This window comes from Meles meles, chromosome 6, assembly GCF_922984935.1.
Source record: "Meles meles chromosome 6, mMelMel3.1 paternal haplotype, whole genome shotgun sequence".
NCBI classification, from domain to species: domain Eukaryota; kingdom Metazoa; phylum Chordata; class Mammalia; order Carnivora; family Mustelidae; genus Meles; species Meles meles.
In genome coordinates, this window is record NC_060071.1 from 98,151,736 (window position 1) to 98,178,875 (window position 27,140).

Consider the following 27,140-nt stretch of genomic DNA (forward strand, 5'->3'; position numbering starts at 1 on the left):
CTCTCTTACCAATCACATCTTCCTTTCTTTCTACTAGATCATTCCCATCAGCTCACCACCATACTCTGAATCCTCTTACAAATAAGCAACCAAACACACATCTTCCCTTATATTCACAATCTTCTATTACCTATTTTTTTGTTCCCTAACACTGCCAATTTCTTGTGTTATCCACCTAGGTTGTCTTTACTCTCTCATTCACTCTCCATTGCTCAACTATGCTCTAGCTTCCAATGCTACTGCACTACTCAACCTGCTTGTCAAGTCTATGTAGCTAAATCCAATTCTTGTCATATTTGGTTTATTAGCAGCACTAACCATGAAACCTTGGATGGATCACCTAATTTGAGACTATTTCTACTTTGTAAATGCAGAGGGAAAAGACCATATTAAATAATCTGCAAGTCTGAATTCAGCTTTAAAGTTTTGAAATTATAAATTTAACTAAAAAATATTTCTTAAAATATGATATGACAGCAGCATTTCTCTGTTAAAGTATTTTCTCCACCTTAATAAAATTGTATAAAGTGTACATGGGATCACTTAATATGTATGTTCGGTGTGAAATGACAACCACAATCAAGTTAAATTACACATCCACCCCCTCACATGGTTACTCTTTTCTTGAGGGGGAAGGTAGCTGTCTTGAAACATTAAATGGGAAAGAAAGGAAGATTAACCTTTTTTTTTGTTCCTATGGAAGCTGTGGCCAACTATGGCCACAAAGCACATAATTGGAAGTTATCTGGATTCTCCCTCCATTCTTTGTATAAATTTCTCTCCATGTGTTTTTGGGTATCTGCCATATTAAGGATTAGAGGTCACTCTAATCATCAACTCCTTACTGGAACTTTTACATCTTCAACTGTTTTGTGGCCACACTAGATATTTTAAAGTCAAATCTAACTACTTACCAATGAAGTTTCTGTAATTCCTTCTCATTCCATTCTTCATCCTGAATTATACCAGGAAAACATTCAAAGGAATGCCTATTTGTCTCATTAGAGCCCACTGCCTCGATAATTGGAGACTCATTCCTAATACCAGCTTTCTGAAGATTTTCTTTAGCAGAACATCTAGCTTTCTTTTGTTTGATATAAAATTCACTTTCACTTTCTTCAGTTTCAGATTCAGAAATCACTGGCATTTTCCTTGTGGTGGTTCTTGCGCTTTTCCTTAGGTGAACCACTGTTTCTTTGGTATTCCTTGCTCTGGTTTTCTTAGCAGTTTCAGCTTTCTTTCTAATTTGCTTTTCTGTTTCACTCTCTTCACTAGACACATCTGATGAAGACTGATGCTCATAAAATGACATAGATGCCTTTTTGATTTTCTTCAATTTTGGTAACCTTGTATTTTTCTTAAAATCGGAGGTGACCGTCTTTTCGTTTTTAGGATGAGATATTTTGATTTTCTGGTTGACAGTGAGCAAATCACATTCGTTGCAATCTTCCTTGCTATTTTTCTGATCCGCACTATACTCAAATGCATTTTTGAAGGTTTTTGTGGGCTTACTGATCAAATGTGCAGTTCCATTTAAGTCTGATTTACTTTCTTTCTGATGATTTGGCACTGCAAAATCTGTTACTGCTTTAATGGTGCCACAGGACAGATGATACTTCTTGCATTTTTGTTCTATCACTTTTTTAGACTTAAGTGGTGTCACTAAAATATAAGCTTCTTTCTGATTAAGAGCCATACATTTTCTTTCTTTGTCTGAGAAAAACAGTTGTCTTGAGGTTAGAATATCAATGGATACATTCGATTCTTCAGTTCTCTCTTTAATTTCATAAGACAAAACCAAACATCAAAATCTCAAATTAGCTACAAAATAAAGCAAAGAATTTTTTTTTCTAAAATAAGACATATTTTTTCCCATAAATTCCAATGTACACATTACTGTCATTACTAGTCTTCCTGAAGCACCAGTCTGTTCAGATTATTGCCCCTCAATTGTAAACATTTTTTTTTATACCAACCAGTCTGTGACTTCCTACAGTCTACTTAGTGTACACATAAACTCCTCTGTCTGGCCTTGAATGTAGTTCTGATCTCTCACTGTACTCAAATCTGAACTATATTCTTTGTCTACTGGACCACTATTTCTCCCAATTTTCTTGATTTTCAGTTTTCACTATCATTCTATTTGGAAAGTTTTCTTCACTCACAAACCAAGTCACTACTTGCTTTAATTCCATTCTCTAATCCACCTCATCCACAAACTTTGTCTGATTCCCTCAACTGAATGAGAAGTTCTCCTTCAAATTTCCAGAATACTTTTAAATAATATGTTTGACAATGTGCCCTGCATTATAAATATACAAACTTGTCTTATCTTTGAACTAGACTGCAAAAAAATCCTTAATAGTAAGAATTTCATCTTCATTTTTAGATTTTTTTTTTTGTTGGAGTTAGTACAGAGCCTTTCAAATATGCAGTAAATGATAAATATATATTAAATCAACTCTTTAGAGGTAAAATATTTAGGTGACATAAGAAAGCCACTAGCATGGCTAAAACTTTACTAGGTATATAACTCCTTACATGAAATGCAAGGTATCCTAGTTAGGGGAACAAGGAACTCTATCTCTGTGGCCCCATTATCATCCCGAATGGTGGCAACGGAAACATAGTTTTGCTGAGTTGTCCAAACTCCATGAAGCATTATGGAATAACAATCAAACCAGAACTTGGGAATCTTTATTATATTGTGTCACTATTAAAGAAAGCAAATTAAAATGAGAAATTCTCCAACTGCCATTTTAAGTAATATATACAAATCATATACCATCAAAACCAAGCATCATAGTGAAATACTGCAACAACTACACATATAATGTACCATTTTACAGATGAATGATAAAATAAAGACTGATGAGTAATGTTGGATGCTGGGGAGAAAAGAAGCCACTAAATTATAATTCAAGGAGAAGTGGTACTAATTAAAAGTAATCAAGAAAGTTTTTACAAGGTTTCTCAATGGATCATCTATCTTCCTGATGGAAGTGTTTTCTTTTAATTCCTCACGTAAATCTGACTCAAATGTTCAACTGGCAATTTGAAATTTTTGAGCTAATTTTAAATAAAATACTTTTATTCTGAATATTTTTGTTCATTTTATTAAATAATCTGAATAAAGATTCATCCTATTCTGGATACTTTAACCTAAGTCACATGATCCAGATAGTCTTTAAACATTTAACAAATGTTCTTCACTTTCACTTCCTTTCACTTATAAGAAATAAAATAAAGATGCTACTAAGCTGATGGATTTAACTCAACATGAAATTTGAAACTTGCTAATGTATAGAGAAAAGACTCTTTAAATTCTGGTATGCAGGATTTCAAAGAAATCATACTGAAAATTGACACTTACACATAGCTAAATGATGCCATTAATTTCATAAAAAGATTCATAGTCTTCAAACATTTCTTTTAAAGGTAAACCCAGTAAAGTTATATCACCATAAACATTCCAAAAATCATATTTAAAATAATGTATAGCTTTGTTATTTTAAAAAAAAAAATTATGGGTGCCTGGCTGGCTGAGCTGGTAGAGCATGTGACTCTTGATCTCAGGGTTATCAGTTTGAGCCCCATGTTGGGTGAATAGTTTACTTAAAAAAAAAAAAAAAAGGTTAAAAAAATAAATAAATAAAAATTATTTAGTATCTAGATTAAGGAAGGGAAACCTACAAGTAAATATGGTATGTAAGGTAATAGCTTATCTTATTATGCAAATTATGTTATATAGAAAAACAATACTCTATTGTACATCTAAAACTAGTAACACTGTATGTTAATTATGGTTCAATTAAAGAAATAACTGGTATTCTAAAAAAACATCAAAAAGCCCCCAACACTTATAACCATTGTAATACTTCGTTCACCACTTTAGATTTGGAAATTCTGAGATCACTTTTACTATATATTTAATATAACTTTATTATATATTTAATATAATATTATATAGTATTATTTTATTAAAAACATTTCAAATAAGAGTTATCTGCTTATTATAAAAATCAATAAAGATATAATACCTTGCTTCTGACTTTTAATTATCGTTTCATCTGTTCTTTCACAATTTTTAAGTTTCTTTGAAGACAAGTTTTCATATTCTTTCTTCCCGTTTAATTCCTTCAAAACAAAAAAATAGCTTTTTATTTTAACAACTACTACCTATAAACAGGACCTCAAGTATTTTCACAGTATGTATCAAGCATGCAAATATCTAGGTACTTTTAGTTCTACAAATATCATTAATGGAGGTATTCAAAAACTCATTTGCCAGAGCTTGAGTTTTGGAATCACCATGTGGGTGTCAACTATCTTAGATATTTCCTATAATGATTTAATATCTGTGATATGTCAAGTGCATATACAAACACACACACACACACACACACACACACACACACACACACACTTTAAGCATTACTCTAAGAGCTAAACTTTGTTTTATTGACTTCACTTTTCCAATGAGGCATGGAGAAAATAAGTATCAAGACATTGTCAAGGCTGATACTTAACAGAATTCATGATTTCTGATTTGGTCCTGAACATTTTTAGTAGCATAACACCACCACTCTACATATCACAGTGTACAGTAAAAGCTTACCTCATTAGCTAAGTCATTTCCTCCTCCATTTTGAAAAGTATTATTTACTTGGTCATCTGGGAGCCTTAATGGTGGTTTATTTTGGCAATTACCATGGCACACGTTCAACTCTGTGGCTCCTGGCAACCTACTGCGCTTACCATTTTTCACTTCTATGTGTACAAAGATGGAGATATTAACAAATTATTAAATAGAAGATAAACTGCCTTTCCACATTAAAGAATTCACTTTCAAGAAATGTTATCTAGAAAGAGTAGTAAGTTAATGTTCATACTTTTTTTCCAGCAGGAGGTAGGGTGGGATATGAGGCAGATTACAGTTTTGGCAAAGAGGTGACACAACAGTTCTGTCAGCTACCTTATAGCAATGGTCACTCAAAAAAACATGCCATTCCCTCCATGGAAGCAAACTGGTTTTGTCTATTAACAAAAATGCAAATTAATATAAAAATACAGGCATCTGTAATATAGGTCCAAGGTGGGTTAGTAACCTAAGTACTTAAGTCTAGGAAAGTGAAAGAAAATCACCTTTCATTGCCATGTTTATTAGTGTTCTTGATTCTGATGAACTAAAACATAATATCTGAAGAAGTAAGCAGAGAATAGACTGCACTGTAGTTTTCCAAATATTAAAAAATAAGAATTTTAGGGCAGTGCAAGTCAAAAACCAAATACACTATAAACAGTGTAGATAAAAAAAAGAGCAAACATACCCAAATGACAACAATCAATGTCATAAGTAGTGCTGGCTTTTTGGAGGACATCTGTTTGGTTTTCTCTCGCATCATTTTTTGATGATTTTCGTGTATCAGGGACAAATCTTCCCGTTTTCTGTTTTTGTCTGGCCTTTCTCTTTTTCTTTTCACAAGTCCTAAAAACAAGTATAGCATTTTCCCTGTGATATTTGTTCTCAAAAAACAAAAATAAAAAAACTGAACATATAAATAGTCCCTCAGATAAAGCCCCCCCAGCAAAGATTATCTTTAATCTTACATTATTTTAAACCTTTATGACTTCTACCTCTTCCCCCACAAAGAACTGAAAGACAACACCTTAAATCAAAAGAATCATAAAACCTTTTAAGTGTTTACTACTCTATGCTCTTTCATTTTCTACTTAAGCTAATATTGTAAGAAAATTACAGGACAATTGCTGACAGTTGCCTATTTTTAGAAATAAATTTTACTGAAACACTGCCACATTCATTCATTAAAGTACTGTCTACGGTTGCTCGTCTGTTACAAAGGCAGAGTTAAATAGTTGATAGAGGCAGTACGCCCATAAAAACATTTCCTATCTGGCTCTTCACAGGACCATCACTCCACCCCAGCATTATAAGCTATACAATGGTACTGTGATTAATTAACTTATATCACTGTATCCCCTGTGAGTTCCTTTAATGGCAAGAATTAATCAAATTTTCTTTGCTTTTCCTGTGCCAACACAGTATCTGCTAAGCAACTGACAATAACTACTAAAGGAATGAATAAAAAAGGACCAAGAACTTAACACCCATGTTTAACAGCAACATGCCTCTTAAATGGTGTTTGAATGATGATGCTCCCTGAAATGTCAACGGTATTATTTTCCTCTTAGATTTATTCCATATGACAGAAATTCTAGTGAAGTAATCCTGCTTTCTAAAAATCAAGGATTAGAGAGAACTTCAAAACTAGCATTCCCTGCCCCCCCAAAAAGCAAGTTAAAACCAATTTAATTGGTTAAACAGATATATTTGTAAAAGCCTCCCAAATTTTATACCTAAAATGGGTGCATTTTATCAAATATAAATTATTTCTTAATAAAGTTACTTTTTTAAAAATTAAGAAGTACTTTACCTTAATTGTTCTAGAAAATTATCAATATGCTCTTTCCATTTTTCTGGAAAGCCAAACATAAACTTCCTTATGAGATGATTTGGATATCCTATTGAACAATAAACAAAAATTATCTAAAAGCCGAGAATTTTAAAGACATATCATTGGTTCATTAGATCACTGAAAAAACATATACTTATTGCTCACTTTGTGCCAGGCACTGCCACAGTCATTAAAGATTCAGCAGCTAACAAAACAAAAATTCCTGCCTTCATGGAACTTGACTTTTAGTGTGAAAGAGTAAGCAAACCAATAAATAAACATCTTGTTTATGAGATGGTCACCAATGCTATGGAGAAAAATTAAGCAGCCAGTGAGCGAAAGGATACTAGTATACTTGTGCTGGGGGAGGAAGAGGGGTGCAGGCAGCATTTTTAAATGAGGTTCTCACTGAAATAGCATCATTTGAGTAAAGCTTTGAAGGACATGAGGGAGTGAGCCATGAGACAATATGGGATTAAAACACTGGAAGCAAACGGAACGAAATAAAAGGCTATGAGGTAAGAGAGTGCTTGGCCTGATATAAAAATTAGTATAGTTGGAGAGAAATGAAAAGAAGCTCGTACTAGGAGACTACTCAGAAGGGAATAGAGGCAGTAGGGGAACATGGAAGATGATAAGGCTTTGGGGTCATTTTATGGGCCTACTCTTTTACTTTGGGTGAGATAGGAAGCTATAGAAAAATCTTCAGAAAGGAAGCCACAGGATTTAACTTGCTTTAATAGGACTGTATTAGCTGCTATTTTGAGAAGTCTCTGGAAATACAAGTGAAGAAGCAATGAGACCAGTTAGGATTCTGTAATGATTCAGACAAAAGATAAGGGAGGTCTGGACCACAGAGGTCAGCAGAGCCCTGGCTTCTCAATAAATTATGGAGATAATGCCAATAGGATGTACTGACCCACTAAATGTGGGTGTGAGAGAGACAAGATTCAAAATGCCTTCAAGCATTCTGGCTAGCCACTGGAAATAAGGAAAGAGGGGGGAAGACTATTAACATTACCTAAGCAGATTATAGGGAGAAGACCAGGTTTTAGACATACAAATTTTGAGATACCTGCAGACATACTAGTGTAGATGTCAAATGGGCAGATGGAAAAAGAGTTGAGTGGCTTGGGGAGATTTTTTGGAAAGAGATATAAATTCAGCATTTGTCACCATATAGATGAGATTTAAACCCTCAAAGAAATAAGCACATGATTGAATGTATATACAAAGAGCTACAGTCTACTCCATATTTAGAGGCAAAGAAGAGCAAACTAAGCAAATAAACTAAGAAGGAACAGGGAGAAAGGCAGCATGAAAATCTGAAGACGGTGTTCCAGAAAGCAAAAAAAGAAGTATTTCAAGGAGGTTAAGTATGAATAACTGTGATAAGCATATACTTAATTTAGCAATGTGGGGGCCATTGGTAACTCTGATAAGGGCTGTTTGGTAAAGAATTGTGATATAAGGCATGATTAAAGAATTTTTTTTTTTTAAATAGGAAAGAATTCAAGGAATTAGAATCTTCTGAGCTGTTTTTGCTGTAAGCAGTAGCTGACATAAATGGGGCTAAAAGGTTTTTGTTTTTGACAGGATAAGGGAGAATTACTGGAGTGATATCCCTGTGTAAAAGAGGGAAAATGGAAAGTATGGTACAAATGGAGAGGCTGACACAGACAGGAACAGTACATTCATAAACAAAAGCAGATACAGATAAAAGCAGGTCAATAGATGTGATGGTAAAGTTCTCTTCTGATTGTTTCTATTGCTCAGGTGCTCCTCTCCCTCCCCCAGCACCTCTACTGTGAGAGGAAAAAAGGAGGTATTGAAAATTTGTAAAAATATGCAATAGTCATCAAGGAGGATGGGAGAGTGAATGCAAAAGGGAAATGTGGTAGAATACCAAGATTACCAACAAGTTGCTGGTAATCAAAAACTTTAAGATACTCAGGTATGTTTTTCTTCAGCCACATTACTGTGTACAAGGCATAGGCAGAAAATTAGATTATAACAGGACTGGGGCTGTGCTGGGCAGGTTCAACAAACTAGGAAGCTAAATTATAGCCTTATAAAGCAGTTCCTCACATAACAACGTATCACTTTTTAAAAATCACTGGACTTATTTAAACTGTCATTAAGGGTGATTAAATCAGAGAAAAATAGTCAACACATATAATAAGTAGTTTTACATAATGTGGTCAACTCTTTTAATTTTTTGTTTTGATTGATTCATAATTTTAAAACACCTAAGAATAAAAAAAATAGGTATCACTGTTAGAAATATGGTTGATTCATTTGTTAGAAATATGGTTAATTGATTCATTTAAAGTAATTTATAATAATGACAGTCATTACCTGCTTCCTTCATGGAAATCCGATCTATCATCCCTTTTAATATGTAAATATTGCCTGATAAAGTCCTAAGTTTGTTGTGCTTAATCCGTTCTATAATGACATTACTGTGCCAATATATGTTAGTGATGTCTCTAGGAGAAAATTGAAGGCCAAAATATTCACATTTTACCAGTAATCACAATTTATATATGTAAGTACATAAACTTATAATAATAGAAAGTAGTAAATTTGCACTCTAGAAACATTTAGCAATATTATTCATTTAATTATAAACATCTGAGGGCCAAACATTGCAGCAGAATTCAACTGCCTGGCTAATGTGATCCTCAGAGTATATAACAAGAAACTGTACTGTGGCCAAACCAAACCACTAATATAAAATTTATCATTAGCAAGGAAGCAGGGGCCTTCTCTAAATGGTGCTGACAATGCTTGTAACTTCATCTTAACTGATGCCAAGTTTCTGAAGAATGTTTTCCTGTCCCCCTCCTCAGGGCTTATACTGTGTTAGCTTTCATGCAGTTACATAGTTTGGATTCCCCTAACCCTGTGAGTACTTTTTGTTTTTTTACCCTCACTACCCATCCAAGTATTTTTACCTTCCTTTTTGAAAATACCAAAAAAAGAGTTCCAACTGGGAAAAAAAAACAAACTGCAAGATCAAATCACTAACCCATAAATCTACTCTTCGTATTTCTTTAAATGAAGCTAGGAATATAAAACAGAAAGAAAATATAAAGATGTATTAGATAAATGTTGAACATTCCCAATTCATCAGGTAAATAGTAATAAACACTAATTTTAAGGGTAATATGACAGTTGAGTCCTTTCATTTGGTCTAATGGGACTAAACTCAGAGACATATTTTAATAACAGTGACCCTGTGCTTTTTTGTTTGATTTTGCTTAACATTTAAATAGCAATCCAAAAGCACTGTTCTCAAGTCTCACAAATATTAACTATTTTAATATTCAAAATAACCCAAAGAATAGGTAATATTATTATTATCATTGTGCAGATGAAGAAACTGAGACTGATAAAGGATAATAAGGTGCCCATGTCATATAGCTGGTAAGGCAGCAGCAGTGCGATTTCAACACAGACCACCTCTTTGACATTAAGGATATTGGCCCAAGGCAAGCAGAAATAGAATGGGCAAGACAGATTTTAAATAAGTAACTTACAAACTTCTACGTGAGTACCCTGAATAGTGATATCTTGTTTTATGACAACCTTTTACTACAATTTTTTTTAACCACTAAGAAACTGGTTTTGAAAAAGAGAAAACGGTGCTAATAGAGTAGCAAAATTAGGTAAAGTCCACTCACCTGATGACGCTTTTGCTTTAGGGAGAACCAGAGAGTGCCAATGATTACTTAATATGTAGTTGTATGGCAAAGTGTTAAATAATTCTGATTCCTTTTCTGGATCAGTAATTTAGATCTGGTTGTCCCAATTTAGATGTGAGAATCTGGACTGAAATGCACGTAGTAAATATTAACTACCCATATATAATTAAGCAGAGAACACCAGTCCACTTAATAGAAGCTCCTTAAAATATAAAGCATCGTGAGGGGTGCCTGGAGTGGCTCAGTGGGCTAAAACCTCTGCCTTCGGCTCAGGTCATGACCTAGGGTCCTGGGATCGAGCCCCACATCGGGCTCTCTGCTCAGCGGGGAGCCTGCTTCCCTCTCTCTGCCTACCTGTGATCCCTGTCTGTCAAATAAGTAAATAAAATCTTTTTTTTTTTTTTTAAGATTTTATTTATTTATTTGACAGGGAGAGATCACAGGTAGGCAGAGAAGTAGGCAGAGAGAGAGGAGGAAGCAGGCTCCCCGCTGAGCAGAGAGCCCGATGTGGGGCTCTATCCCAGGACCGTGGGATCATGACCTGAGCGGAAGGCAGAGGCTTTAACCCACTGAGCCACCCAGACGCCCCATAAATAAAATCTTTAAAAAAAAAAAAAAGGCATTGCGTATACAAATTTGAGTTGTTACTATTCTAAAAGGAACTTAACAGGCAAAAACAAGGAATTGGTTATAATCAACATGGCCAGCTTCTGCACAGTCCTTTTACTTTTCTGGCTTCAGTTTGTAACCTTGTTACAAAGTCTCTGTTTTGTAGGAAGATGCATCTCCTTCCAGTTCTTATATACTTATAAATTTTATTAAAATACTGAAATGTTATACTTACGTCAATTTTCCTTCTACACATATAGCGGTATTATTATTTATGCTTTTAATCATCCATTCCTGTAGTTGGACCACCTATCAGCATAAAATGAAGTATATATTTCCTGTGTTACTTGTAGCAAAAACATTACAAAATCAATTTACATCATATAAAAATAAAAAACTCATATACTTAGTGCTCATCTATGTAAGAACCACATTCTATTTTAAATAGTAACAAGGTAAAGACTATCATATACAATGAAACAGAAAAGAGGAAGATTGGAAGTTGTACTGCATAATTTTTTGTCCAATCCAGAATCAGTTCTACGGCAAATATTCTTTTATCAAATATCTCATCCACTGGAGGAAAAAAAAAAAATCACCTAAAATTCTAAGGTATCCATTAAAGACAAAAGACCTGACTTATATAAGAGTCAGCTGTGTAGTATATACTCCACCATCATTCTTATTCTAAAAAAAATAGCATTTTTCTTTTTTCTGCAAATTCGATTTTGAATTGCATTTAATTTTCTTTAAACTACAAAGGTGATTACTAATAATCTATATTTCACAGCAGTCTAATCCAGAGCAAATATCTAAACAACTCAGAGAATTATTTTAGGACAAAATCCTACTGTAGAGGAAAATTTCTGTGAATGTCTGTGTTGAGAAACTGCTTCTACTATGTAACAACACCAAATTATTTCTGATGAGAAATTCAGCAAAAGTCATAACTAATTTGAGTAGCCATTTAGTTTACATACAAAAAATTATAAATTTATAAAGACAAATTCTTCAGTGGTAGTTTTATGGCGAGCCAGAAAAAGATGGTAAAATGGAAGGTCCTTCTAGTTACTGCACTTCTCCTCAGTTATGTTTATTTTATTTTTCCTCAATTACAAACAGGCAATGAAATTCCTTTTTCATTTTTAATACTTGGACATTTGGAACTAAGATAGATCAAGGACAGTCAGATGGAGATGATGTTAAAAATAAAAAATAAGGGGCATCTGGGTGGCTTAATCATTAAATGTCTGCCTTCAGCTCTGGTCATGATCCCAGGGTCTTGGGATGGAACCCCGCATCGGGGTCCCTGCTCCGTGGGAAGCCTGGTTCTTCCTCTCCCACTCCCCCTGCTTGTGTTCCCTCTCTCATTGTGTCTCGCTGTCAAATAAATAAGATCTTCTAAAAATATTAAAAAAAAATAATAATAGGCAACGTTCCAAGCATTTTAGATTCAATGACTCATGTTATCCTCATAACACTAGGAGGCAGGTAATATTTTCCTCATTTTATAGATAAAGTAACTGTAAAGTCAAGTTAAATAACTTGCCCATGTCACACATAGCTAGTTAGGGGCACAGATTGGTTATAAATCTGGGAATTCTGGCTCCAGAATCTTGTGCCATCCTGCTTACATCCTGCTTAGAATCATCCTGCATTCATATTCATTCAGCATAATATTATTGACCTGTACTATATGCCAGGCACTGTTTTAGGCAGTGGGATTCAGCAAGAAACAAAATGGCTGCCCTATTACAGCAAACATTGATGTGTCTGTGTATGCTACTGTGCGCTCACAGGGGCTGAGAGGTGGATGTGTAGAAGCAAGTGAAGTGGTGGTGGTTATATCCAAACAAATGGACAAATAATGTCTGGCAGTGATAATTATCAAAAATAAGTGCAAGACATGCTTACTTAGATATGACAGGGAAGGTCTTGGAACAGAAAACTGAGTAAAGTAAGGGATAGGACATATGGGTTACCTGGGAATACATTCTTCCAGGCAAAGGGAACAGGTACAAAGTCCCCAAGTAGATAGCATAGAGGGCACAGCAGCTTGAATAAGGAAGAAAGCAACAGAGGGGAGTGAGAGATGAGGTTAGGCATGTCAAGGACTGAATTATGAAGGTCCTGTAAAAGACGGTAAAGGCTTAGGGTTTTCTTTTCAGATAAAAAGATGGTAAGTTACTGGAGGATTCTGAGCAGAGTGGAGACATGATTTAATATTTTAAGGAGTTACTGGGTAGAAAATGGACTGTATAAAGATTCTGGCAGGGCACCTGGGAGGCTCGATTAGTTAAATGTCAGACTCTTGATTTTGGCTCAGGTCATAATCTCAGGGTCATGGGATCGAGCCTTGTGTGGGGCTATGTGCTCAGTGAGGAGTCTGCTTAAAGATTCTCTCTCTCCCTTTCCCCTTTCTCCTGCTTGTGCACATGCTCTCTTTTCTTCTAGGGTAAACAAAAAAATCTTTAAAAAAAAAAAAAAAAGAAAGAAAGAAAAGATGGTGATTCTGTCTGTCTGAAAAACAGAATGGAGAGAGAGAACAACAGGGGGGAGCAAGGAGACCATTAAGCTATTATAGTAATTCAAGAACTTAAGGTACCCTGGACTAAGGTAGTGACTGAGTAGTGAGAAATGGCCAGATTTAGGGCAGAAGAGCCAACAGGATTTCCTCACAGTCTGGAGTGGAGTATGATAGAAAAACAAGAGTCTCAAACGAATCTGAATTTTGATCTAAGTTAAAATTTGGAGAAATGGTATTACTATGTACAGTATGGGACACAGTTGAGAGAAGTTTTGGGGGAAGAAATCATTTTAGACATATTAAATCTGAGATGCCTATTAAATATCAATGGAGAAGTCCTATAGACAATTGAATATGTGACTGTGGGGCTTAGGAGAATGTTCTGGACTGGAGATACATACTTAGGAACTATCAATAAAGAAATGGAATGTAAAGCTACAGCACTGGATAATCCAGTCTTTAAAGTGTATGCAGGCACTAGAGAATCAGTTTCAAGGACTGATTCTAGGGAATTACAGTATTATAGATTGTGACAAGAGGAAGCAGCAAAGCAGAATGAGAAGAATGGCCAGTGAGACAGTAGAAAATCAAGAGTGAGGTATCATGGAATTCAATAGAAAAAACAATACAATGTTTTAAGAAGGATGTTTTGATTCACTGTGTTAAACCCTTGTCAGCGACAGAATAATAAGAAATAATAATTACTGGTTTGGTAATAAAGAGATCACTGGTGAACCTGAAAAGGGCAATCTTCACAAAGCGATTTATCAATGTCCGAAGTAGAATATATTTCAGAAGGAATAAGAACAAAGACTGTGAATATATATACCTCTATCAAGGTGTTTCACAGTAAATGGAAACAAAAAGATGGGGTGACAGTTGGAATGGAATAGGGAGTAATAGGAAGGTGGACTTTTTCTTTTGCATTTTTTTTTTAAATGCAGGCCATGTTTCAGCACATTTATACGCTAATGGGAATTTTCCAGAAGACAGAAAACAACTGAGGGGATAATCAGAGGGACAAAGTTCTATAGGTGGTAAGAGGAAGTGAATTGGCCTTGAAAAGGGAGCACAAATTGTTCATCCATTGTAAGAGAAGGGGAAACAGAATATGTGGATAGAGCAGCCAGGAGATTGGTGGATTTGGTAATGGGAACATGAGATCCAATAATTTGGGAGTGGGGAAGAGAAAGGAAATTTGGAGCTTTTAAGAGAGAAAAAGCAGGAAATATTATTCTAGGAAAGTCAGAGTATGAGGTGGATTAACAAGTGAAGTGTAGCAGGACTGATGTTTACACTGAGAGCCCCCTTAAGGTTTTCCGTCAAATTTAAAATGAGACCAGTGTGGTTGTGCATTTCGTTTCAGCCATTTTTTTTTTTTTAAGATTTATTTATTTTAGAGAAAGAGGAGAGGGAGAGGCAGAACCAAAAGATGGATGCTCAGCCAACTGAGCCACCCAGATGCCCCCACCTGATATTTCTTAGGTATATGAGTAAATTTAACTAGGATCCCAACTTTGTCAAAAGAGAACAGAGGAAGGGGCAGATGGGTGGCTCAGTTGATTAAGCGAGTGCCTTCCGCTCAGGTCATGATCCTGAAGTCCCAGGATCAGTCCCACATCAGGCTCCCACATCAGCAGGAAGTCTGCTTCTCCTTCTCATCCTCTCCCCTCTCATGCTTTCTCTCATTCTAATAAACAAATAAATGAAATCTTTAAAAAAAAAAAAAAAAAGAGAATGAGAATGGAAAGAAAAGCAATAGAATCCTGAGAGTTAAATCAAAGGGATGGTTAAAATGATGGGACCATGGAATCTGTAAGGTAAAGAGCGAAATGAGGAAAGAAGAGCACTTATGGTCTAAAGGATTGTCTTAGTAAGGTGGAGTATTCATGGTGAGGGAGAGGGAAGAGTGCTAGGAGTAGAAAGATCTGGAAAGGCAGGAGTTTGTGTGAGCAGGATGCTTGAAAGTGAGAATCTGGAGCATGTACTGGCAAAGACAAGGTATGAGTATGACTAGGGTAGATGGTAATGGCTAAGGAAAAAGTCATTTAAGATCAAGAATTTAAGGAGGCTGGGGCACCTGGGTGGCTCAGTGGGTTAAGCCTCTGCCTTCAGCTCAGGTCATGATCTCAGGGTCCTGGGATCGAGCCCCACATCGGGCTCTCTGCTCAGCGGGGAGCCTGCTTCCTCCTCTCTCTGCCTGCCTCTCTGCTTACTCGTTATCTCTCTCTCTGTGTCAAATAAATAAATCTTAAAAAAAAAAAAAAAGAATTTAAGGAGGCTGGATGGATCATCTCTACGGATGTCAGTGTCACCAGAGTTAATGACGTAAGTATGACTAGGGTAGACGAGAATGGTTAAGGAAAAGGTCATTTAAGATCAAGAATTCAAGGAGGCTGGATGGATTATCTCTATGGATGTCAGTGTCACCAGAGTTAATGACAGAAGTAGTAGCAGAAGAAAAACTAACAGGCGTTAAACACTTTAATAGTAATGCAAGGTTATGACTAGCAAGTTGTATTATACAGGACTATAAGTAGTTACTGGGAGTGATAAAGTCACAAGACCTACAGCACTTGCTTCAAAGAAGATGGGGGGAGGTGCTATATTAGAGAAAAGGAAGGAAAATGGCCTGAAATAGTAATGAGGAACAAAAGAGATACATTATATCATCTTTAGGTCTAACAATGAGATATGCTTAAAAAAAGAGCCACTATTTAAGAAAAGAAGCCGTATTTTGGTTAGAGCAAGGTTAAGAAATGTTCACAGAAAATTGAGAATTTAACATTTTGCTGATGATACACCTTGAGTTCAAGAGGGTACAATGCAATGTTTGGAGATGAGAGACAGATTGGGTCAGAACTAGGGCATGTATAGAACTGTATACAGGTAAGAGTCTTGGAAGGCGTGGTCTTCTTGTAGTAAATAAGATAAACAGCACTGTAGCAATGACAGAATTAGTATGTGGGATCTCCCATTACAGTTGTCTTCAAACTTGTTGCTCAACCCACCTCATATATTTTTAAAGCAACATCTAAAAATTTTCAAGTCTAAATATTTGCAAATAATGCAATTTCCAAAGAATACATTGAGATATAGAACTATAACTATTATGGGGGCACCTGGGCAGCTCAGTTGGTTGAGCATCAGATTCTTGATTTTGGCTTAGGTCATGATCTTGGGGTCCTGGGATTGAGCCCCACATTGGGCTCCACACTCAGCAAGGAGTCTGCTTGAGGATTCTTTCCTTTTCTGTCTACAAAACATCCCCACCCCTCATGCATGCTCTCTAAAATAAAATTAAATCTCAAGGGAAAAAAAAAACAACCCAAAACTATAACTATTACATCACACTTCCAACAGGGGGCTTGACTTTATAATCTCAAGATTAAGAGTTATATGCTTTACTGTGCCAGCCAGGTACCCCTCAAATTTAACGCACTGAGTCACCCAGCCGCCCCAAGGTGCCCCTCAAATTTAGATGGAATTTAAATACCACTATCATCCTTTAAAAAATTTATGGACAAACCTTTAACAATTGGAAAATTTACATCGTATCTTTTTCCTTAAACTTATATTCCATTCCACTTCTTTCAGAGAATTATCCTAATGCAACATAGTGTGATAGCCTGAAGTGTTTTATTGATCACTCTGTATTACTTTAAAGTAGGAAAAATTCTCAAGTCCTCCGAAGCTATAATCCCCTTCTGTTTTAATTGCAGTTAATAGTGCCCCAAGAATCAGGAAAAAAAAAAATTAAGAACAGCAAGGAACTCAGTGTTCATTCCCAAAGGGAATAAGTAAATTGTTGAAGATTATACAACTAATAACAGAGCAAGGTTAAAACTTAACACTTGGCTTCTCTTACTTTCAATCCACTGCTCTTTTCACAAGGCACAATGCCTTAACACTAAATAATAAAACAAAACAAAAAATGAAAAAAGCTCTCTTAATGAGAGCTTGAACTCAGCTTTTGAAGAATGAGGGTAAAAACATAAATGTAAATCTGTCTTAAGTAGTCCTACCTTATTTTTAACTTCATTTGTAAGAGTTTGAAGTGTACTTGGAGGAGAATGATTTGAAGCATTTCTTTTTGATTTCCGAGGTATTGTTATATGAAATCTTGGAGTTGCAAGCACAATTTTACATGTATCATTCATGCAACCCAGGACATCAGTCTCTCTGGGCATTGTGTTCTCATTTCCTTCCTTAATTTCCTGTTGTGAAGTCCTTTCTGTTGGTATCTTACTATCAGAAACCACTGACTGGCCATCATTTTTAACAGGAACACAGTTAGTATTGAGAGTCTCAAGAGTAGAATTTTGGGTTTTTTCAATGACAGAATCAACGCCTTCTAAAACAAAGGTGTCCTTTTTAGACTTAGTGGTTACAAATGTATTCTCCTTTGAGTGAAGAATTTGTGTATCCAACTGAGCTCTAGATAATGCCTCGTTTGAGAATCCAGCAGCTGAAACATTTTCATGTTCTTGGTTCAGAGATGAAACCTCTGTAAAAAATACAAGATCAAACAAAATTTACAGAAGAATCATATGGAATTAAAAGAGAGAAACAGAATAATGTCGAACTGTTTATATTAAAAAGAAGCGTTCCGGTTAGGAATGGTGCACCCTTTGGCCCAGTCTTTCTCTGAAAGGGATGCCTATACAGGGAGAATAATTAGAACATTAAACAAAACAAAAAACACTTTACCATAAGTTAAATTATGCAGAGATGCTTTTTTTTCCTGCTGACATTGAATCTTTTACTTTTTCAAAAGGAAAGTAAGTACTATTTGATGATTCTAGAGGAACTTCTTGCATTGAGGTTGACTTTTTTTGTTTTTTTTTTTTAAAGAAAGAGGAAATTGAATTTTATTAGTCACTGAGAAGAAAAAATGTCGTTTACTTATGTTCAATAATGATTAGGTCAATATAGTACACTTCTGTAACATATGAGTTACATTTCCCTTTTTATCTTCTCATGCTTTTACCACATTCTCTGTATCTATAGTATGCTGAGGAAGAATTTTTTAAAAACTCTACATGTTGTAACTTGCCAGCTCTACACGAAAGTTTATTACTGAACTTAAAAGTTTAGTGATCTGGAATAAAATCTGGTGCTGCCAAAAATCAGAGAGGTCTATCTTAAAATTATATATGAAGCACCATCCTGTCTTAAAAATTCTGATTCCGCTTCTGGTTGCTATAAATTTCTAAAACGTGAAAAAACAGTTGAAAAGGTGTAGCTTGTATGTTAAGAGTTGCCACATTGTGACTCAGAAGCAGACATAACCATAATTTATACGCCTTTGACATCTCTTTAGTAGAACTTCAAAGACAAAAACCTGGTAAGCTTATCTATTAGACAAGTAGGAACTAAAAGAATTGGTTACATTTTATTCTGCTTTATATCCTAATTGTTTAGTTTTACTTCTTGAAGGTAGAAATGAGTTTCTTTCACACAAAAAGGGGAGGTAATAGACTTAAAATTGGAGGAAAAACTAAATTATATGTTTAATTTCAAATATTCTGACAAAAATTGGTAATGATTATGCTTTAGTAAATATGCAGCTTCAGCTTTAAAAATTTTAATTATATTGATTTTATTATACTGATGTGTATCATAAAAGAAGGGCAAGTTCCAATTTCTTTAACTCATTCTACTAGAAATGGCATGGCAAAGGAGTAAAGGCAAGTAGGTAATTCAATCAGATATAACATGCTATAGAATCTAGGTAATTTATTTTAGAGTACAAAGTCCATGCAGATTCTCCAAAAGGTCTCTGAAATTACACATAAAATTTTTGTTCCTATGTATGTGCATTTTCTGGGAAAAAAGTCATCAGATTCTCAAAGCAGTGTTATTTCTTCCTCCGTCTCTAATTCCACTTAACAAATACAACATGCTTTACTGTGCACACAATGGTTAAATCTTAGCCTTCATCTTACTTAACTGATCAGCAGCATTAGATACAGTGAAAGACTCTTTGGCTTCCAAAGTATCACTTCTGGTTCTTCTTCCTCCTTGACTTCTTCTTGTGGTTTGTTTATTCTTAACTTCTAAATTTGGGAGTGCCTTGGGACTCATCCTTGAATGTTTTCTCTTTCTTCACTTACTCTTTGATCTCATTTAGTCTCTTCAAACATCATTTAGGTGCTAATGATTCCCAAATGTCATTTTTCTCATCTGGACCACTTCCTTAAATCCCAACTAAATTTTTTCAACAACCTAATCACATCTACACTTCAATTTTTAACAGATATATCAAAATTAACGTACAAAAAACTTATTTACTGAGCTCCTCCCCACCTTGTCTATCCCATTTCAGTTAAATCACTCCATCCTTACACTCAAGCAAAAATACCCAGAACCAAACAACAACAAAAAACACCCTAGAAGTGGTTTTACATTTTTATATCTATATAAAAGATAAATAAAAATCTTTATAAGATAGAAATCCTTTATATCTTTATACATCTTTTTATATCTTTACATTCTCCACCTTTGTATCTTTTACATCCCACACCCAGTCTACAAGCTCTTCCTTCAAAATATACCCAGAATCCAACCACTTATTATTTTAATTGTTACCACCTAAACCTAAACCAATACCTTATCTCACCTAGATAAACACACTATTTCAAATTCACAGCAAGTGATATTTTAAAAATGTAAGTCAGATCTTGTCATTTCTCTGCTCAGAACCCTCCACTGACTCCTTCATTTGCTCATGAAAACACCAAACATTTGCTATAAGGTTCTATGTTATCTGACTGTAACCATCCTCTCTTCTCCACTTCCATCTACTCACTCTACGATTTATTAATCTCATAGCTGGTTCTTAAATTTTTGAGGAATCCTCCTATTTCAGGACATTTGTGTCAGCTGTTACTCTGTGTGGATCATCCCTCTCAATTCTTCCAATATTCTGTCTGTATCTAACACCTCCTTCAGTTTTTTGGCTCTAATGCCATCTTCTCATTGAACCATAGCCTGACCACCACATGGAAAATTACAATCCACTGCAACTCTCCCCATCATCCTTACTCTGCCTTTTCTTTTCACAGCACTTTTCTTTTGTACTATAAAAAACTACTTATTTTAAATCTGTCTCTCCCATCACCTGAATATGAGCTAGTTAACAAGGGTTGAGATTTTTGTCCATTTTGTTTACTCTTGTTTCCTGAGTACCTAAAACAGTATCAGACACAATAAATAATAAATAAAACACATCATAGCTTTTCAACCAACACATAATAAAACTAACCTTTTGGTGAACTGTTATCAGACTGGGATGATTTGGTGTTTTCCTTTTCTTCACAGATGTAGGTATACTGCAATAGTCTTTTCTCAGATCCTTTAGGAGTGAAAATTTTCTTTTCACTTTTCGGTGGTTCCAACAAACTCCTGTTTCCTGATGCTTGTTCTTGCTTGTCACGCAGTACTTTTTCTTTCATTCTTTGAAATATTTTTCCTGGTGATTCATAGTTTGTTTTATTTTTTAATCTATCCTTGCTGGGCTTTATCGCACTGATATCAAGAGAGCTGTTAGAGGTGGTAGCCTCTGCTAGCATGGTGGAATGAAATATATTTTTATTATTAAAATTTGTCATTCCTAGGAAATTATTCTTTTTATAGTCATTCAATGTTAAAGAGGGGTTCTGATATTTTGCCAAATCTTTCACAGGAGTAAGTGTGCCTGCAGGAATGCTGTCAAAAAAGATTGCATGCATGGGCATATTCCTTCTTTGAGAAGAGGTCTCTGAAGACAAATGAATTTCTGAGTGTTTCAAAGGTGTTGTAATCATCTTGATAAACAGTAGAAACAAATTTTCTCTAACAGATAGTTCAGTTAAACACGATGTTCAGGATAGCAGACCTTCAGTAGGGGCCCAGAGGAACCTGTAGTTTAATGTGAAATCAACCTTTATAATGCTTTCATGCAAAAAATTTTATTTGCTTTCAATAACAATATTATTCTAATTAAAAGGTAAAATTGGTTCATAACAACACTGGATAATCTATAGCTTGCAAATCTAAGGTTTTATGTTCTTGTTAAGGACTCATTTTATTATTATTTTAGATGAGCAGTTTGGTCTTTAAATTTACTTCTAGAAAAAGCAGTATTCACCAAATCATCTACTTAGTAACTATAAAAATTGAATTTTGAGTATCTGATTTTTAAACATACTTGAACCTCAAGTCCTAGAGGTTTCAATCAAATATTTACTTCAAAAAGCATTAAATCACATCCACATATGGCACTATATTAGACTCTAAAAGATTAAATTTCACAAACATCACTTTTCTCTTTCAGCACTTAAATTTTAAGGCAGCAGCTATGATGATACAACCTAATGAAAGCTGAAAGATTCATTCTATTTTTAGTTAAATAATTCCCAGTCCTGATTTTGTTATGCCGCTGAACATTTTAACTATGAGGTTTTAGTTGAAAAACCCTCAAATTAAAGTAAATTATACTCATGATTTAAAGAAATTAACGCTATTTAGAATTTTTAGCAGAAATCATGTATTTGAGCATACATGGTCTTAGACTTGTTTTAGCTTGCTTTTATAAATATATTTTACTTACCGTACCTATAATTAACATTCTAGGTGGTGAGCCATATAGTTGCATTTTGTAATACTTGGTAAATAAATAAAACATTTCCACCCAAGATGCTCGGAACTTACTAGTTTCAACTTGCTGCATCTCTTTTGCTAAATTTATAACTATTCTAATCAGTCTTTGACATCATATAAACATAAAAAGTGTACCACAGAAAATACAAATGCAGTCAGATCAAAGAAATCAAATATCTTTAAGTAACTTGTGTGAGAAGTATGCAAGTTAAAAATCATACACAAATAGTATCTTACCCAATAATTTATTAAGACAAAAAAAGGAAATTTTCCTTATTAATAACAAGAGCTGACAAAGAAGGCTATCTTGGCAATCTAGTCCTGTGACACAAAAACTACAGAATTCTTCCACAGAATGTTAATTCAGTAAATATATACCAATAATGCATAGATTTATGTGTTTGGCAATGTGCTAGTGATAGGAATCCTGTGCTGAGAGTTTAAATACTCATTACCGGTTCACTTTAAACTTTCAAAATCAAAAATGAATAAACTGGGATAACTGCACACTAAAAATTGGCAAAGTGTGTACAGGTTCACACAATCTCAATTCCTCACAACCTAATGAAATGCTCAACAGGAAGTATAAAATGCAAATAAACTAGTCAAACTGAAAACAGGCCCAATCTGTAGTAGACATACATTACTGTTTTTACCTAAAGGCAGATAATTATGGTCCCACTAAACAGTTTGAAGAACCAGCATATAACTTCTCTTTCATGTTGCCCAATCTCTTCCCTCCTAATTCAGATATGTAGTAGAATGGATGTGAGTAGTCAGGATTCTGAAAAACCTCAAATTCCACGCCCCCCTCAAAAGGACAGAAGATTCCTAGGAGTCTCTCTTCCCACTTGTGATAAATAGCAACTCAACAAGATGCCAAAAGAGTTGGCAATAGTTGTCTGTGATTTCAGTGTGGTTGGTGGAAGAGAAGATATGGAGGAAAAAAAATTACTTAGGATTTTCTGACCACAGAGGCTTTGTAGAATAGATACAAAAGAAAATCAGGAAATCACCAGGTAGAGGCCAAACCCTTAAGGTCCCACTCTTCTCCTAGTTAACAGAAGAGCAAAACAAAACAAATTATGGTGCTCAAGACTCTGATGGAAGAAGAGACAGATGTTAGAGGATGGGGATCCAGTAACAGGCATTCCTCAAGCTGAGGAAAAGAGTATCCTGATGGCCATACACACTTGACCTAAGAGATAGAGGTCACTAATAAGAAATTGTTAGCTCCTTCTTGGACTAGAGAAGAGAAGGTGAATTCTAAACTGGTATGCTTGTGCTTCACTAACTGCCTAAAACTATTTGGAAAATCTAATTGTTGCCATTTATTCTAAAAACTGACAAATGCTAATGCACTAAGAAAAAAATGCTATTTATTTAAAATAAAGACTCAGGTATGAGAAAACCATTATATGAAAAAGCTAGTTATAAGCATTTTATAGTACATATAAATATATAAGTAAGGCTAAACAACTGTTCTCCTCATGGATATGATTCTGAATTTAACTGTTACTCTTCTTCCCAAAATTACATGAAAAGTTCTTCTAGGAATTTATTATAGGGGTAGTAGTAATAATAATAGTAACTATTATTATGATGCTGATGGAAAGGGTAAAAACATCCCAAAGCACACTAACCAAAACTAGGAGGTGGAGATGAGAAAAAAATGAGAGGAATTTTAAGTCAACTGGCATATGATACACTTGGAGGAGGGGAACAAACAAACAAAACCCCCCAGCACCGACATAATAAAGGAAGTGAGTCAACTCAATTACTAGAAATAACATTCAAAGTGACCAAATGAATCAATTTTAAGAAAATGATAAACACACAGAAAAAGGGCCAAAAGGCGTGAAAGGCAATTAATAAAGCACATGAAAAGCCACTCAGTGAGTCAAATGACACTTCATTTTACTAATAAACGAAGAGATACAAATTTAAACAGTGGGACTTCTTGCTTATCAGATTGGAAAAGATCAATTTCAAAATATAGGTGTGTATGCTATTGACCAAGAAATTCCACTTCAAATTTTTTTCTTACAGAAACAACTACATTAAGGATGCAAATATATAAGTGGTAGTAACAGTCAACATTTATTGCATGTAGTCAGATACTACATAACCTTACAGCAATTCTGGAGAGTTTTGAAGATGGGGAAACTAAGGCACATAAAGGTAGTTAAATAACCTGCCCAAGGTCACACTAACCATGATTAAGAGCAGGACCTAAGTCTGAGTTCAAGGCCCAAGTTCCTAAACAAGCACTATACAGTTCACTGAAGTACTGGACAGATTATAAACAATTTAGATCTCCACCACTACGGGACGAAATTCTGCTACAACCATAGAGTTGAATTCTATTTATTCAGTAAAAAGATATATTCCCGTATATGTTACTGACACAGAAAATAGCTAGGATATATTACATTAAAAAAAGTAAAGAGTAGAAGAGGACGTACAATCTCATTTCTGTAAAACACATGAGCAGAAGCAGAGGGAAAAAAATCTGGAAGTGCACCAAATTGTGAATAGCGTTTAACTTTGAAGAGTAGGATGAAGGAGCCCACCATTTTCTAAATAATTTTATTAACATCTACATATGTTTGTAACCGATGTGTAATTAAACCGGAAGAAATCATGAGCTCGATGGATCAACTGTTTCTACAGCACCGAGGATCTTAGGGTCCAAGGGCAGTGATGCACACAAACCACTCTTAAACGCAAAGGCTTTTTTTGTTTTTGGTTTTGGTTTTTTTTACTAGAAGTGATTTTAGAACAAAGGCTTAGGGCGTTCACCATCGAAACGCATCTGAACGATAGTAGACACGCAACAACTATGTACGCAACGAATGAGCAGTTGTGAGACATCCCCCCCTCACCAAAGCAAAAAAATGTACAAAGGCCCACGAGGGGTGAAAACGCTGAGAGGCTGGGGCTCTCAGCGTCAGAAGGGACCGGTGGCAGGAGGCGAGGGGGTCGGGGGAAGGAGTTCATACCTTGGGTGAAGGGCCTGACAGGGATAGAAGGCGGCAGTCCGGGCTTGGCTTCGCGTGGGTTGGGCGATCCCAGGGCTCGCGCCTCCCACCCAAGTCAGCTCCAGGCCCCGCAGCCGAGCCTCAGGTGACCCTCACTTCCTCCGCGAGGTTCCCCGACACCCACAACAGTTTGGGAATTCAAATTTGAAGAGCCCGCCCTCCAGCTAGCCCCTTATTGGCGCGCTCAGGAACTGCGTCACTGAGTGACTCGAAAAAACTGGGGGTGGCCCCTACCGCGCGGACAATGCTGTTTCCACAAGAGGAGGGTAACCCCAAACTGCCAAGAGTACCCAGAGCGCCGCTCTAGTCTTCTGCCGAATTCGTTTCGTTTTCAGAGGTAGCGCGCCCCTACCGCGTTTCGCCGCTCCTCCCGTTATGCTCTGCGGCAGGAAGGCTTACGTCAGACGTCACTTGCGTGCTCCTGCGCTCCTGCGGTTTATTAAGTTTGGCCTTTCTCAGCTACACTTCTCCGCTGCTAGTTTGAGAGCTGGTGGTATTCCGTTGTCTGTTGTTCACCTGTCAGAAGAAACAGCTTTCCGAGTGCTTTTGAGAGAACTTTTAGTTTTCCCTGGCAGCCAGATATTTGAGAATGAGAAAGAAACGTTTTGTTCTTGAGAGCATAATAGTCAGAATGCAAAGTTATACTTGGAATGGCATGTTTAATTTGAGCTGTTTCCCCAAGAAGTGTGATGTTTTCTGAACCTGATTTAATCGAATCCCAAAAGCTTTAATCTTGACGACTCTGGGTTACAAAGCAGTTTGTGACAATGCACTGAGACTGAGCCTTGCCTTAGATGCCACCCAGTGATGCTCCGCTCCAACCACCCCGGATTATGGTGCATCCTTCACCTCAGCGCTCTGGCAAGACACATTCGCTAGCTGGAAGCATTGTGTAGCGCGCCCTGTTTCAGTCTTGGGGGCAGAGAAAGAGGTGCCAGAGAAGTAACATGTTTTCAGTCTAAACCCCTTCCAGCTCTGATCCAGCAACTTCTCTCCATTAACTCCTTCCCCTCCCCAACAAGACCGCACGGGACAGGAGAATTTATTTTATTCTTCATCCAGGAAGATTCCTCAGCATCCTAGGACCATATATCGCATTTTTCCATTAACATTGGACTGCACTGGTTGTAATGGATTAATTGTTTAAAGGGACTCTTGCAATCCCCTTGTCTAAATCCTGTTTTCACTAAATCTTGTGCACACCGAATATTCAGAGTTCGAAATATGAATTTAAAACATGCAAATGAATGCAAGTAAGGAAAAGAAAACAGTTGAGGTGAGGAGATGAAAACAAATCTACGTAGATAAAATGAAGTTTCTGTCTGTGCAGCATAATGAGAAAATGGCTGGACATGAATTTGCACAAGATTTGTGGGAAAAGCTAGGCTTAAGATATCTGTTAAGTGATATGTATGAAAGTGTATGAAATGCACATGTGTGAGAGAGACTTTCAGGAGATAGGCACTCATCTTCCAAAGCATCTGGAATAGAAGTATGAGAAGTTTTTTCTATGCCTCTTATGGAGATGGCCGTGGCTCACACATTCAGCCAGACTAGGAACCTTATTAAGGGTAGACACTCAGAAATACAGACTTTAATTTTTTTTTAAATAAAAAATTTCATTTTTTTCATATTAGAAATACTAGTATAGAGCATGCTCCAGGGTGAACAGCAACAGATAGAAGGATAACTAATGATTTTCCAAACAAAACTAAAGGAAACAGTTTATGGATAGCAAACTGTGATGAGAAGGCATACAGGCAAAGGGACAATGTTCATTTGTTCACTGGGACATCAACATACTGCCCTGGATGGGCCTTCCTTTAAGTTTCAGTCAGCCTCTGGATAATCTGTCCAGGCTTAAGTCTGATACTCATGGGAACACATGCAGACCTACTTAGGGTCCAAAGGACAGACAAAGGAGGAATAGAATGGAAGCCTCACACTGTGTGGGAGCTGCTGCCAAGGCATCTGGGTCTGCTTAGCCTGGAGGAATATTCCCAGGACAATGGTAAGTTCCAGCAGAGTACTAATTGACCATATTGCATTTTACGTTTTGGGGAGAATCAGAAAAAAGATGCTCTTTCTTCAAGGCTGATAGTGTTCAACCAAGGGTGATTTGCACCACCACCCACCC

At 35.9% G+C, this 27,140-nt stretch overlaps 1 protein-coding gene across 4 annotated transcripts in view; it reads right to left on the reverse strand.

Annotated features, from left to right (window-relative positions):
* The window catches only part of MIS18BP1 (MIS18 binding protein 1), a 46,326-nt gene extending 20,981 nt beyond the window's left edge, over positions 1-25,345 (reverse strand). For 3 of the 4 annotated variants that reach the window (XR_006818819.1, XR_006818820.1, XM_046009863.1), the window contains exons 1-10: positions 24,965-25,345; positions 20,587-21,221; positions 17,345-17,826; positions 11,028-11,101; positions 8,835-8,965; positions 6,456-6,543; positions 5,331-5,488; positions 4,619-4,770; positions 4,041-4,137; positions 915-1,776 (exon numbers count right to left, since the gene is read on the reverse strand). Coding sequence is in view for 2 of the 4 variants with exons in the window: in XM_046009863.1 (XP_045865819.1) it covers positions 915-1,776; positions 4,041-4,137; positions 4,619-4,770; positions 5,331-5,488; positions 6,456-6,543; positions 8,835-8,965; positions 11,028-11,101; positions 17,345-17,826; positions 20,587-21,127 (2,585 nt within the window). In the remaining 2 variants the exon portion in view is untranslated. The remainder of the gene's footprint in view (positions 1-914; positions 1,777-4,040; positions 4,138-4,618; positions 4,771-5,330; positions 5,489-6,455; positions 6,544-8,834; positions 8,966-11,027; positions 11,102-17,344; positions 17,827-20,586; positions 21,222-24,964) is intronic. The other variant, XM_046009864.1, reaches the window with a different exon arrangement.
* Between the last annotated feature and the right edge of the window lie 1,795 nt (positions 25,346-27,140).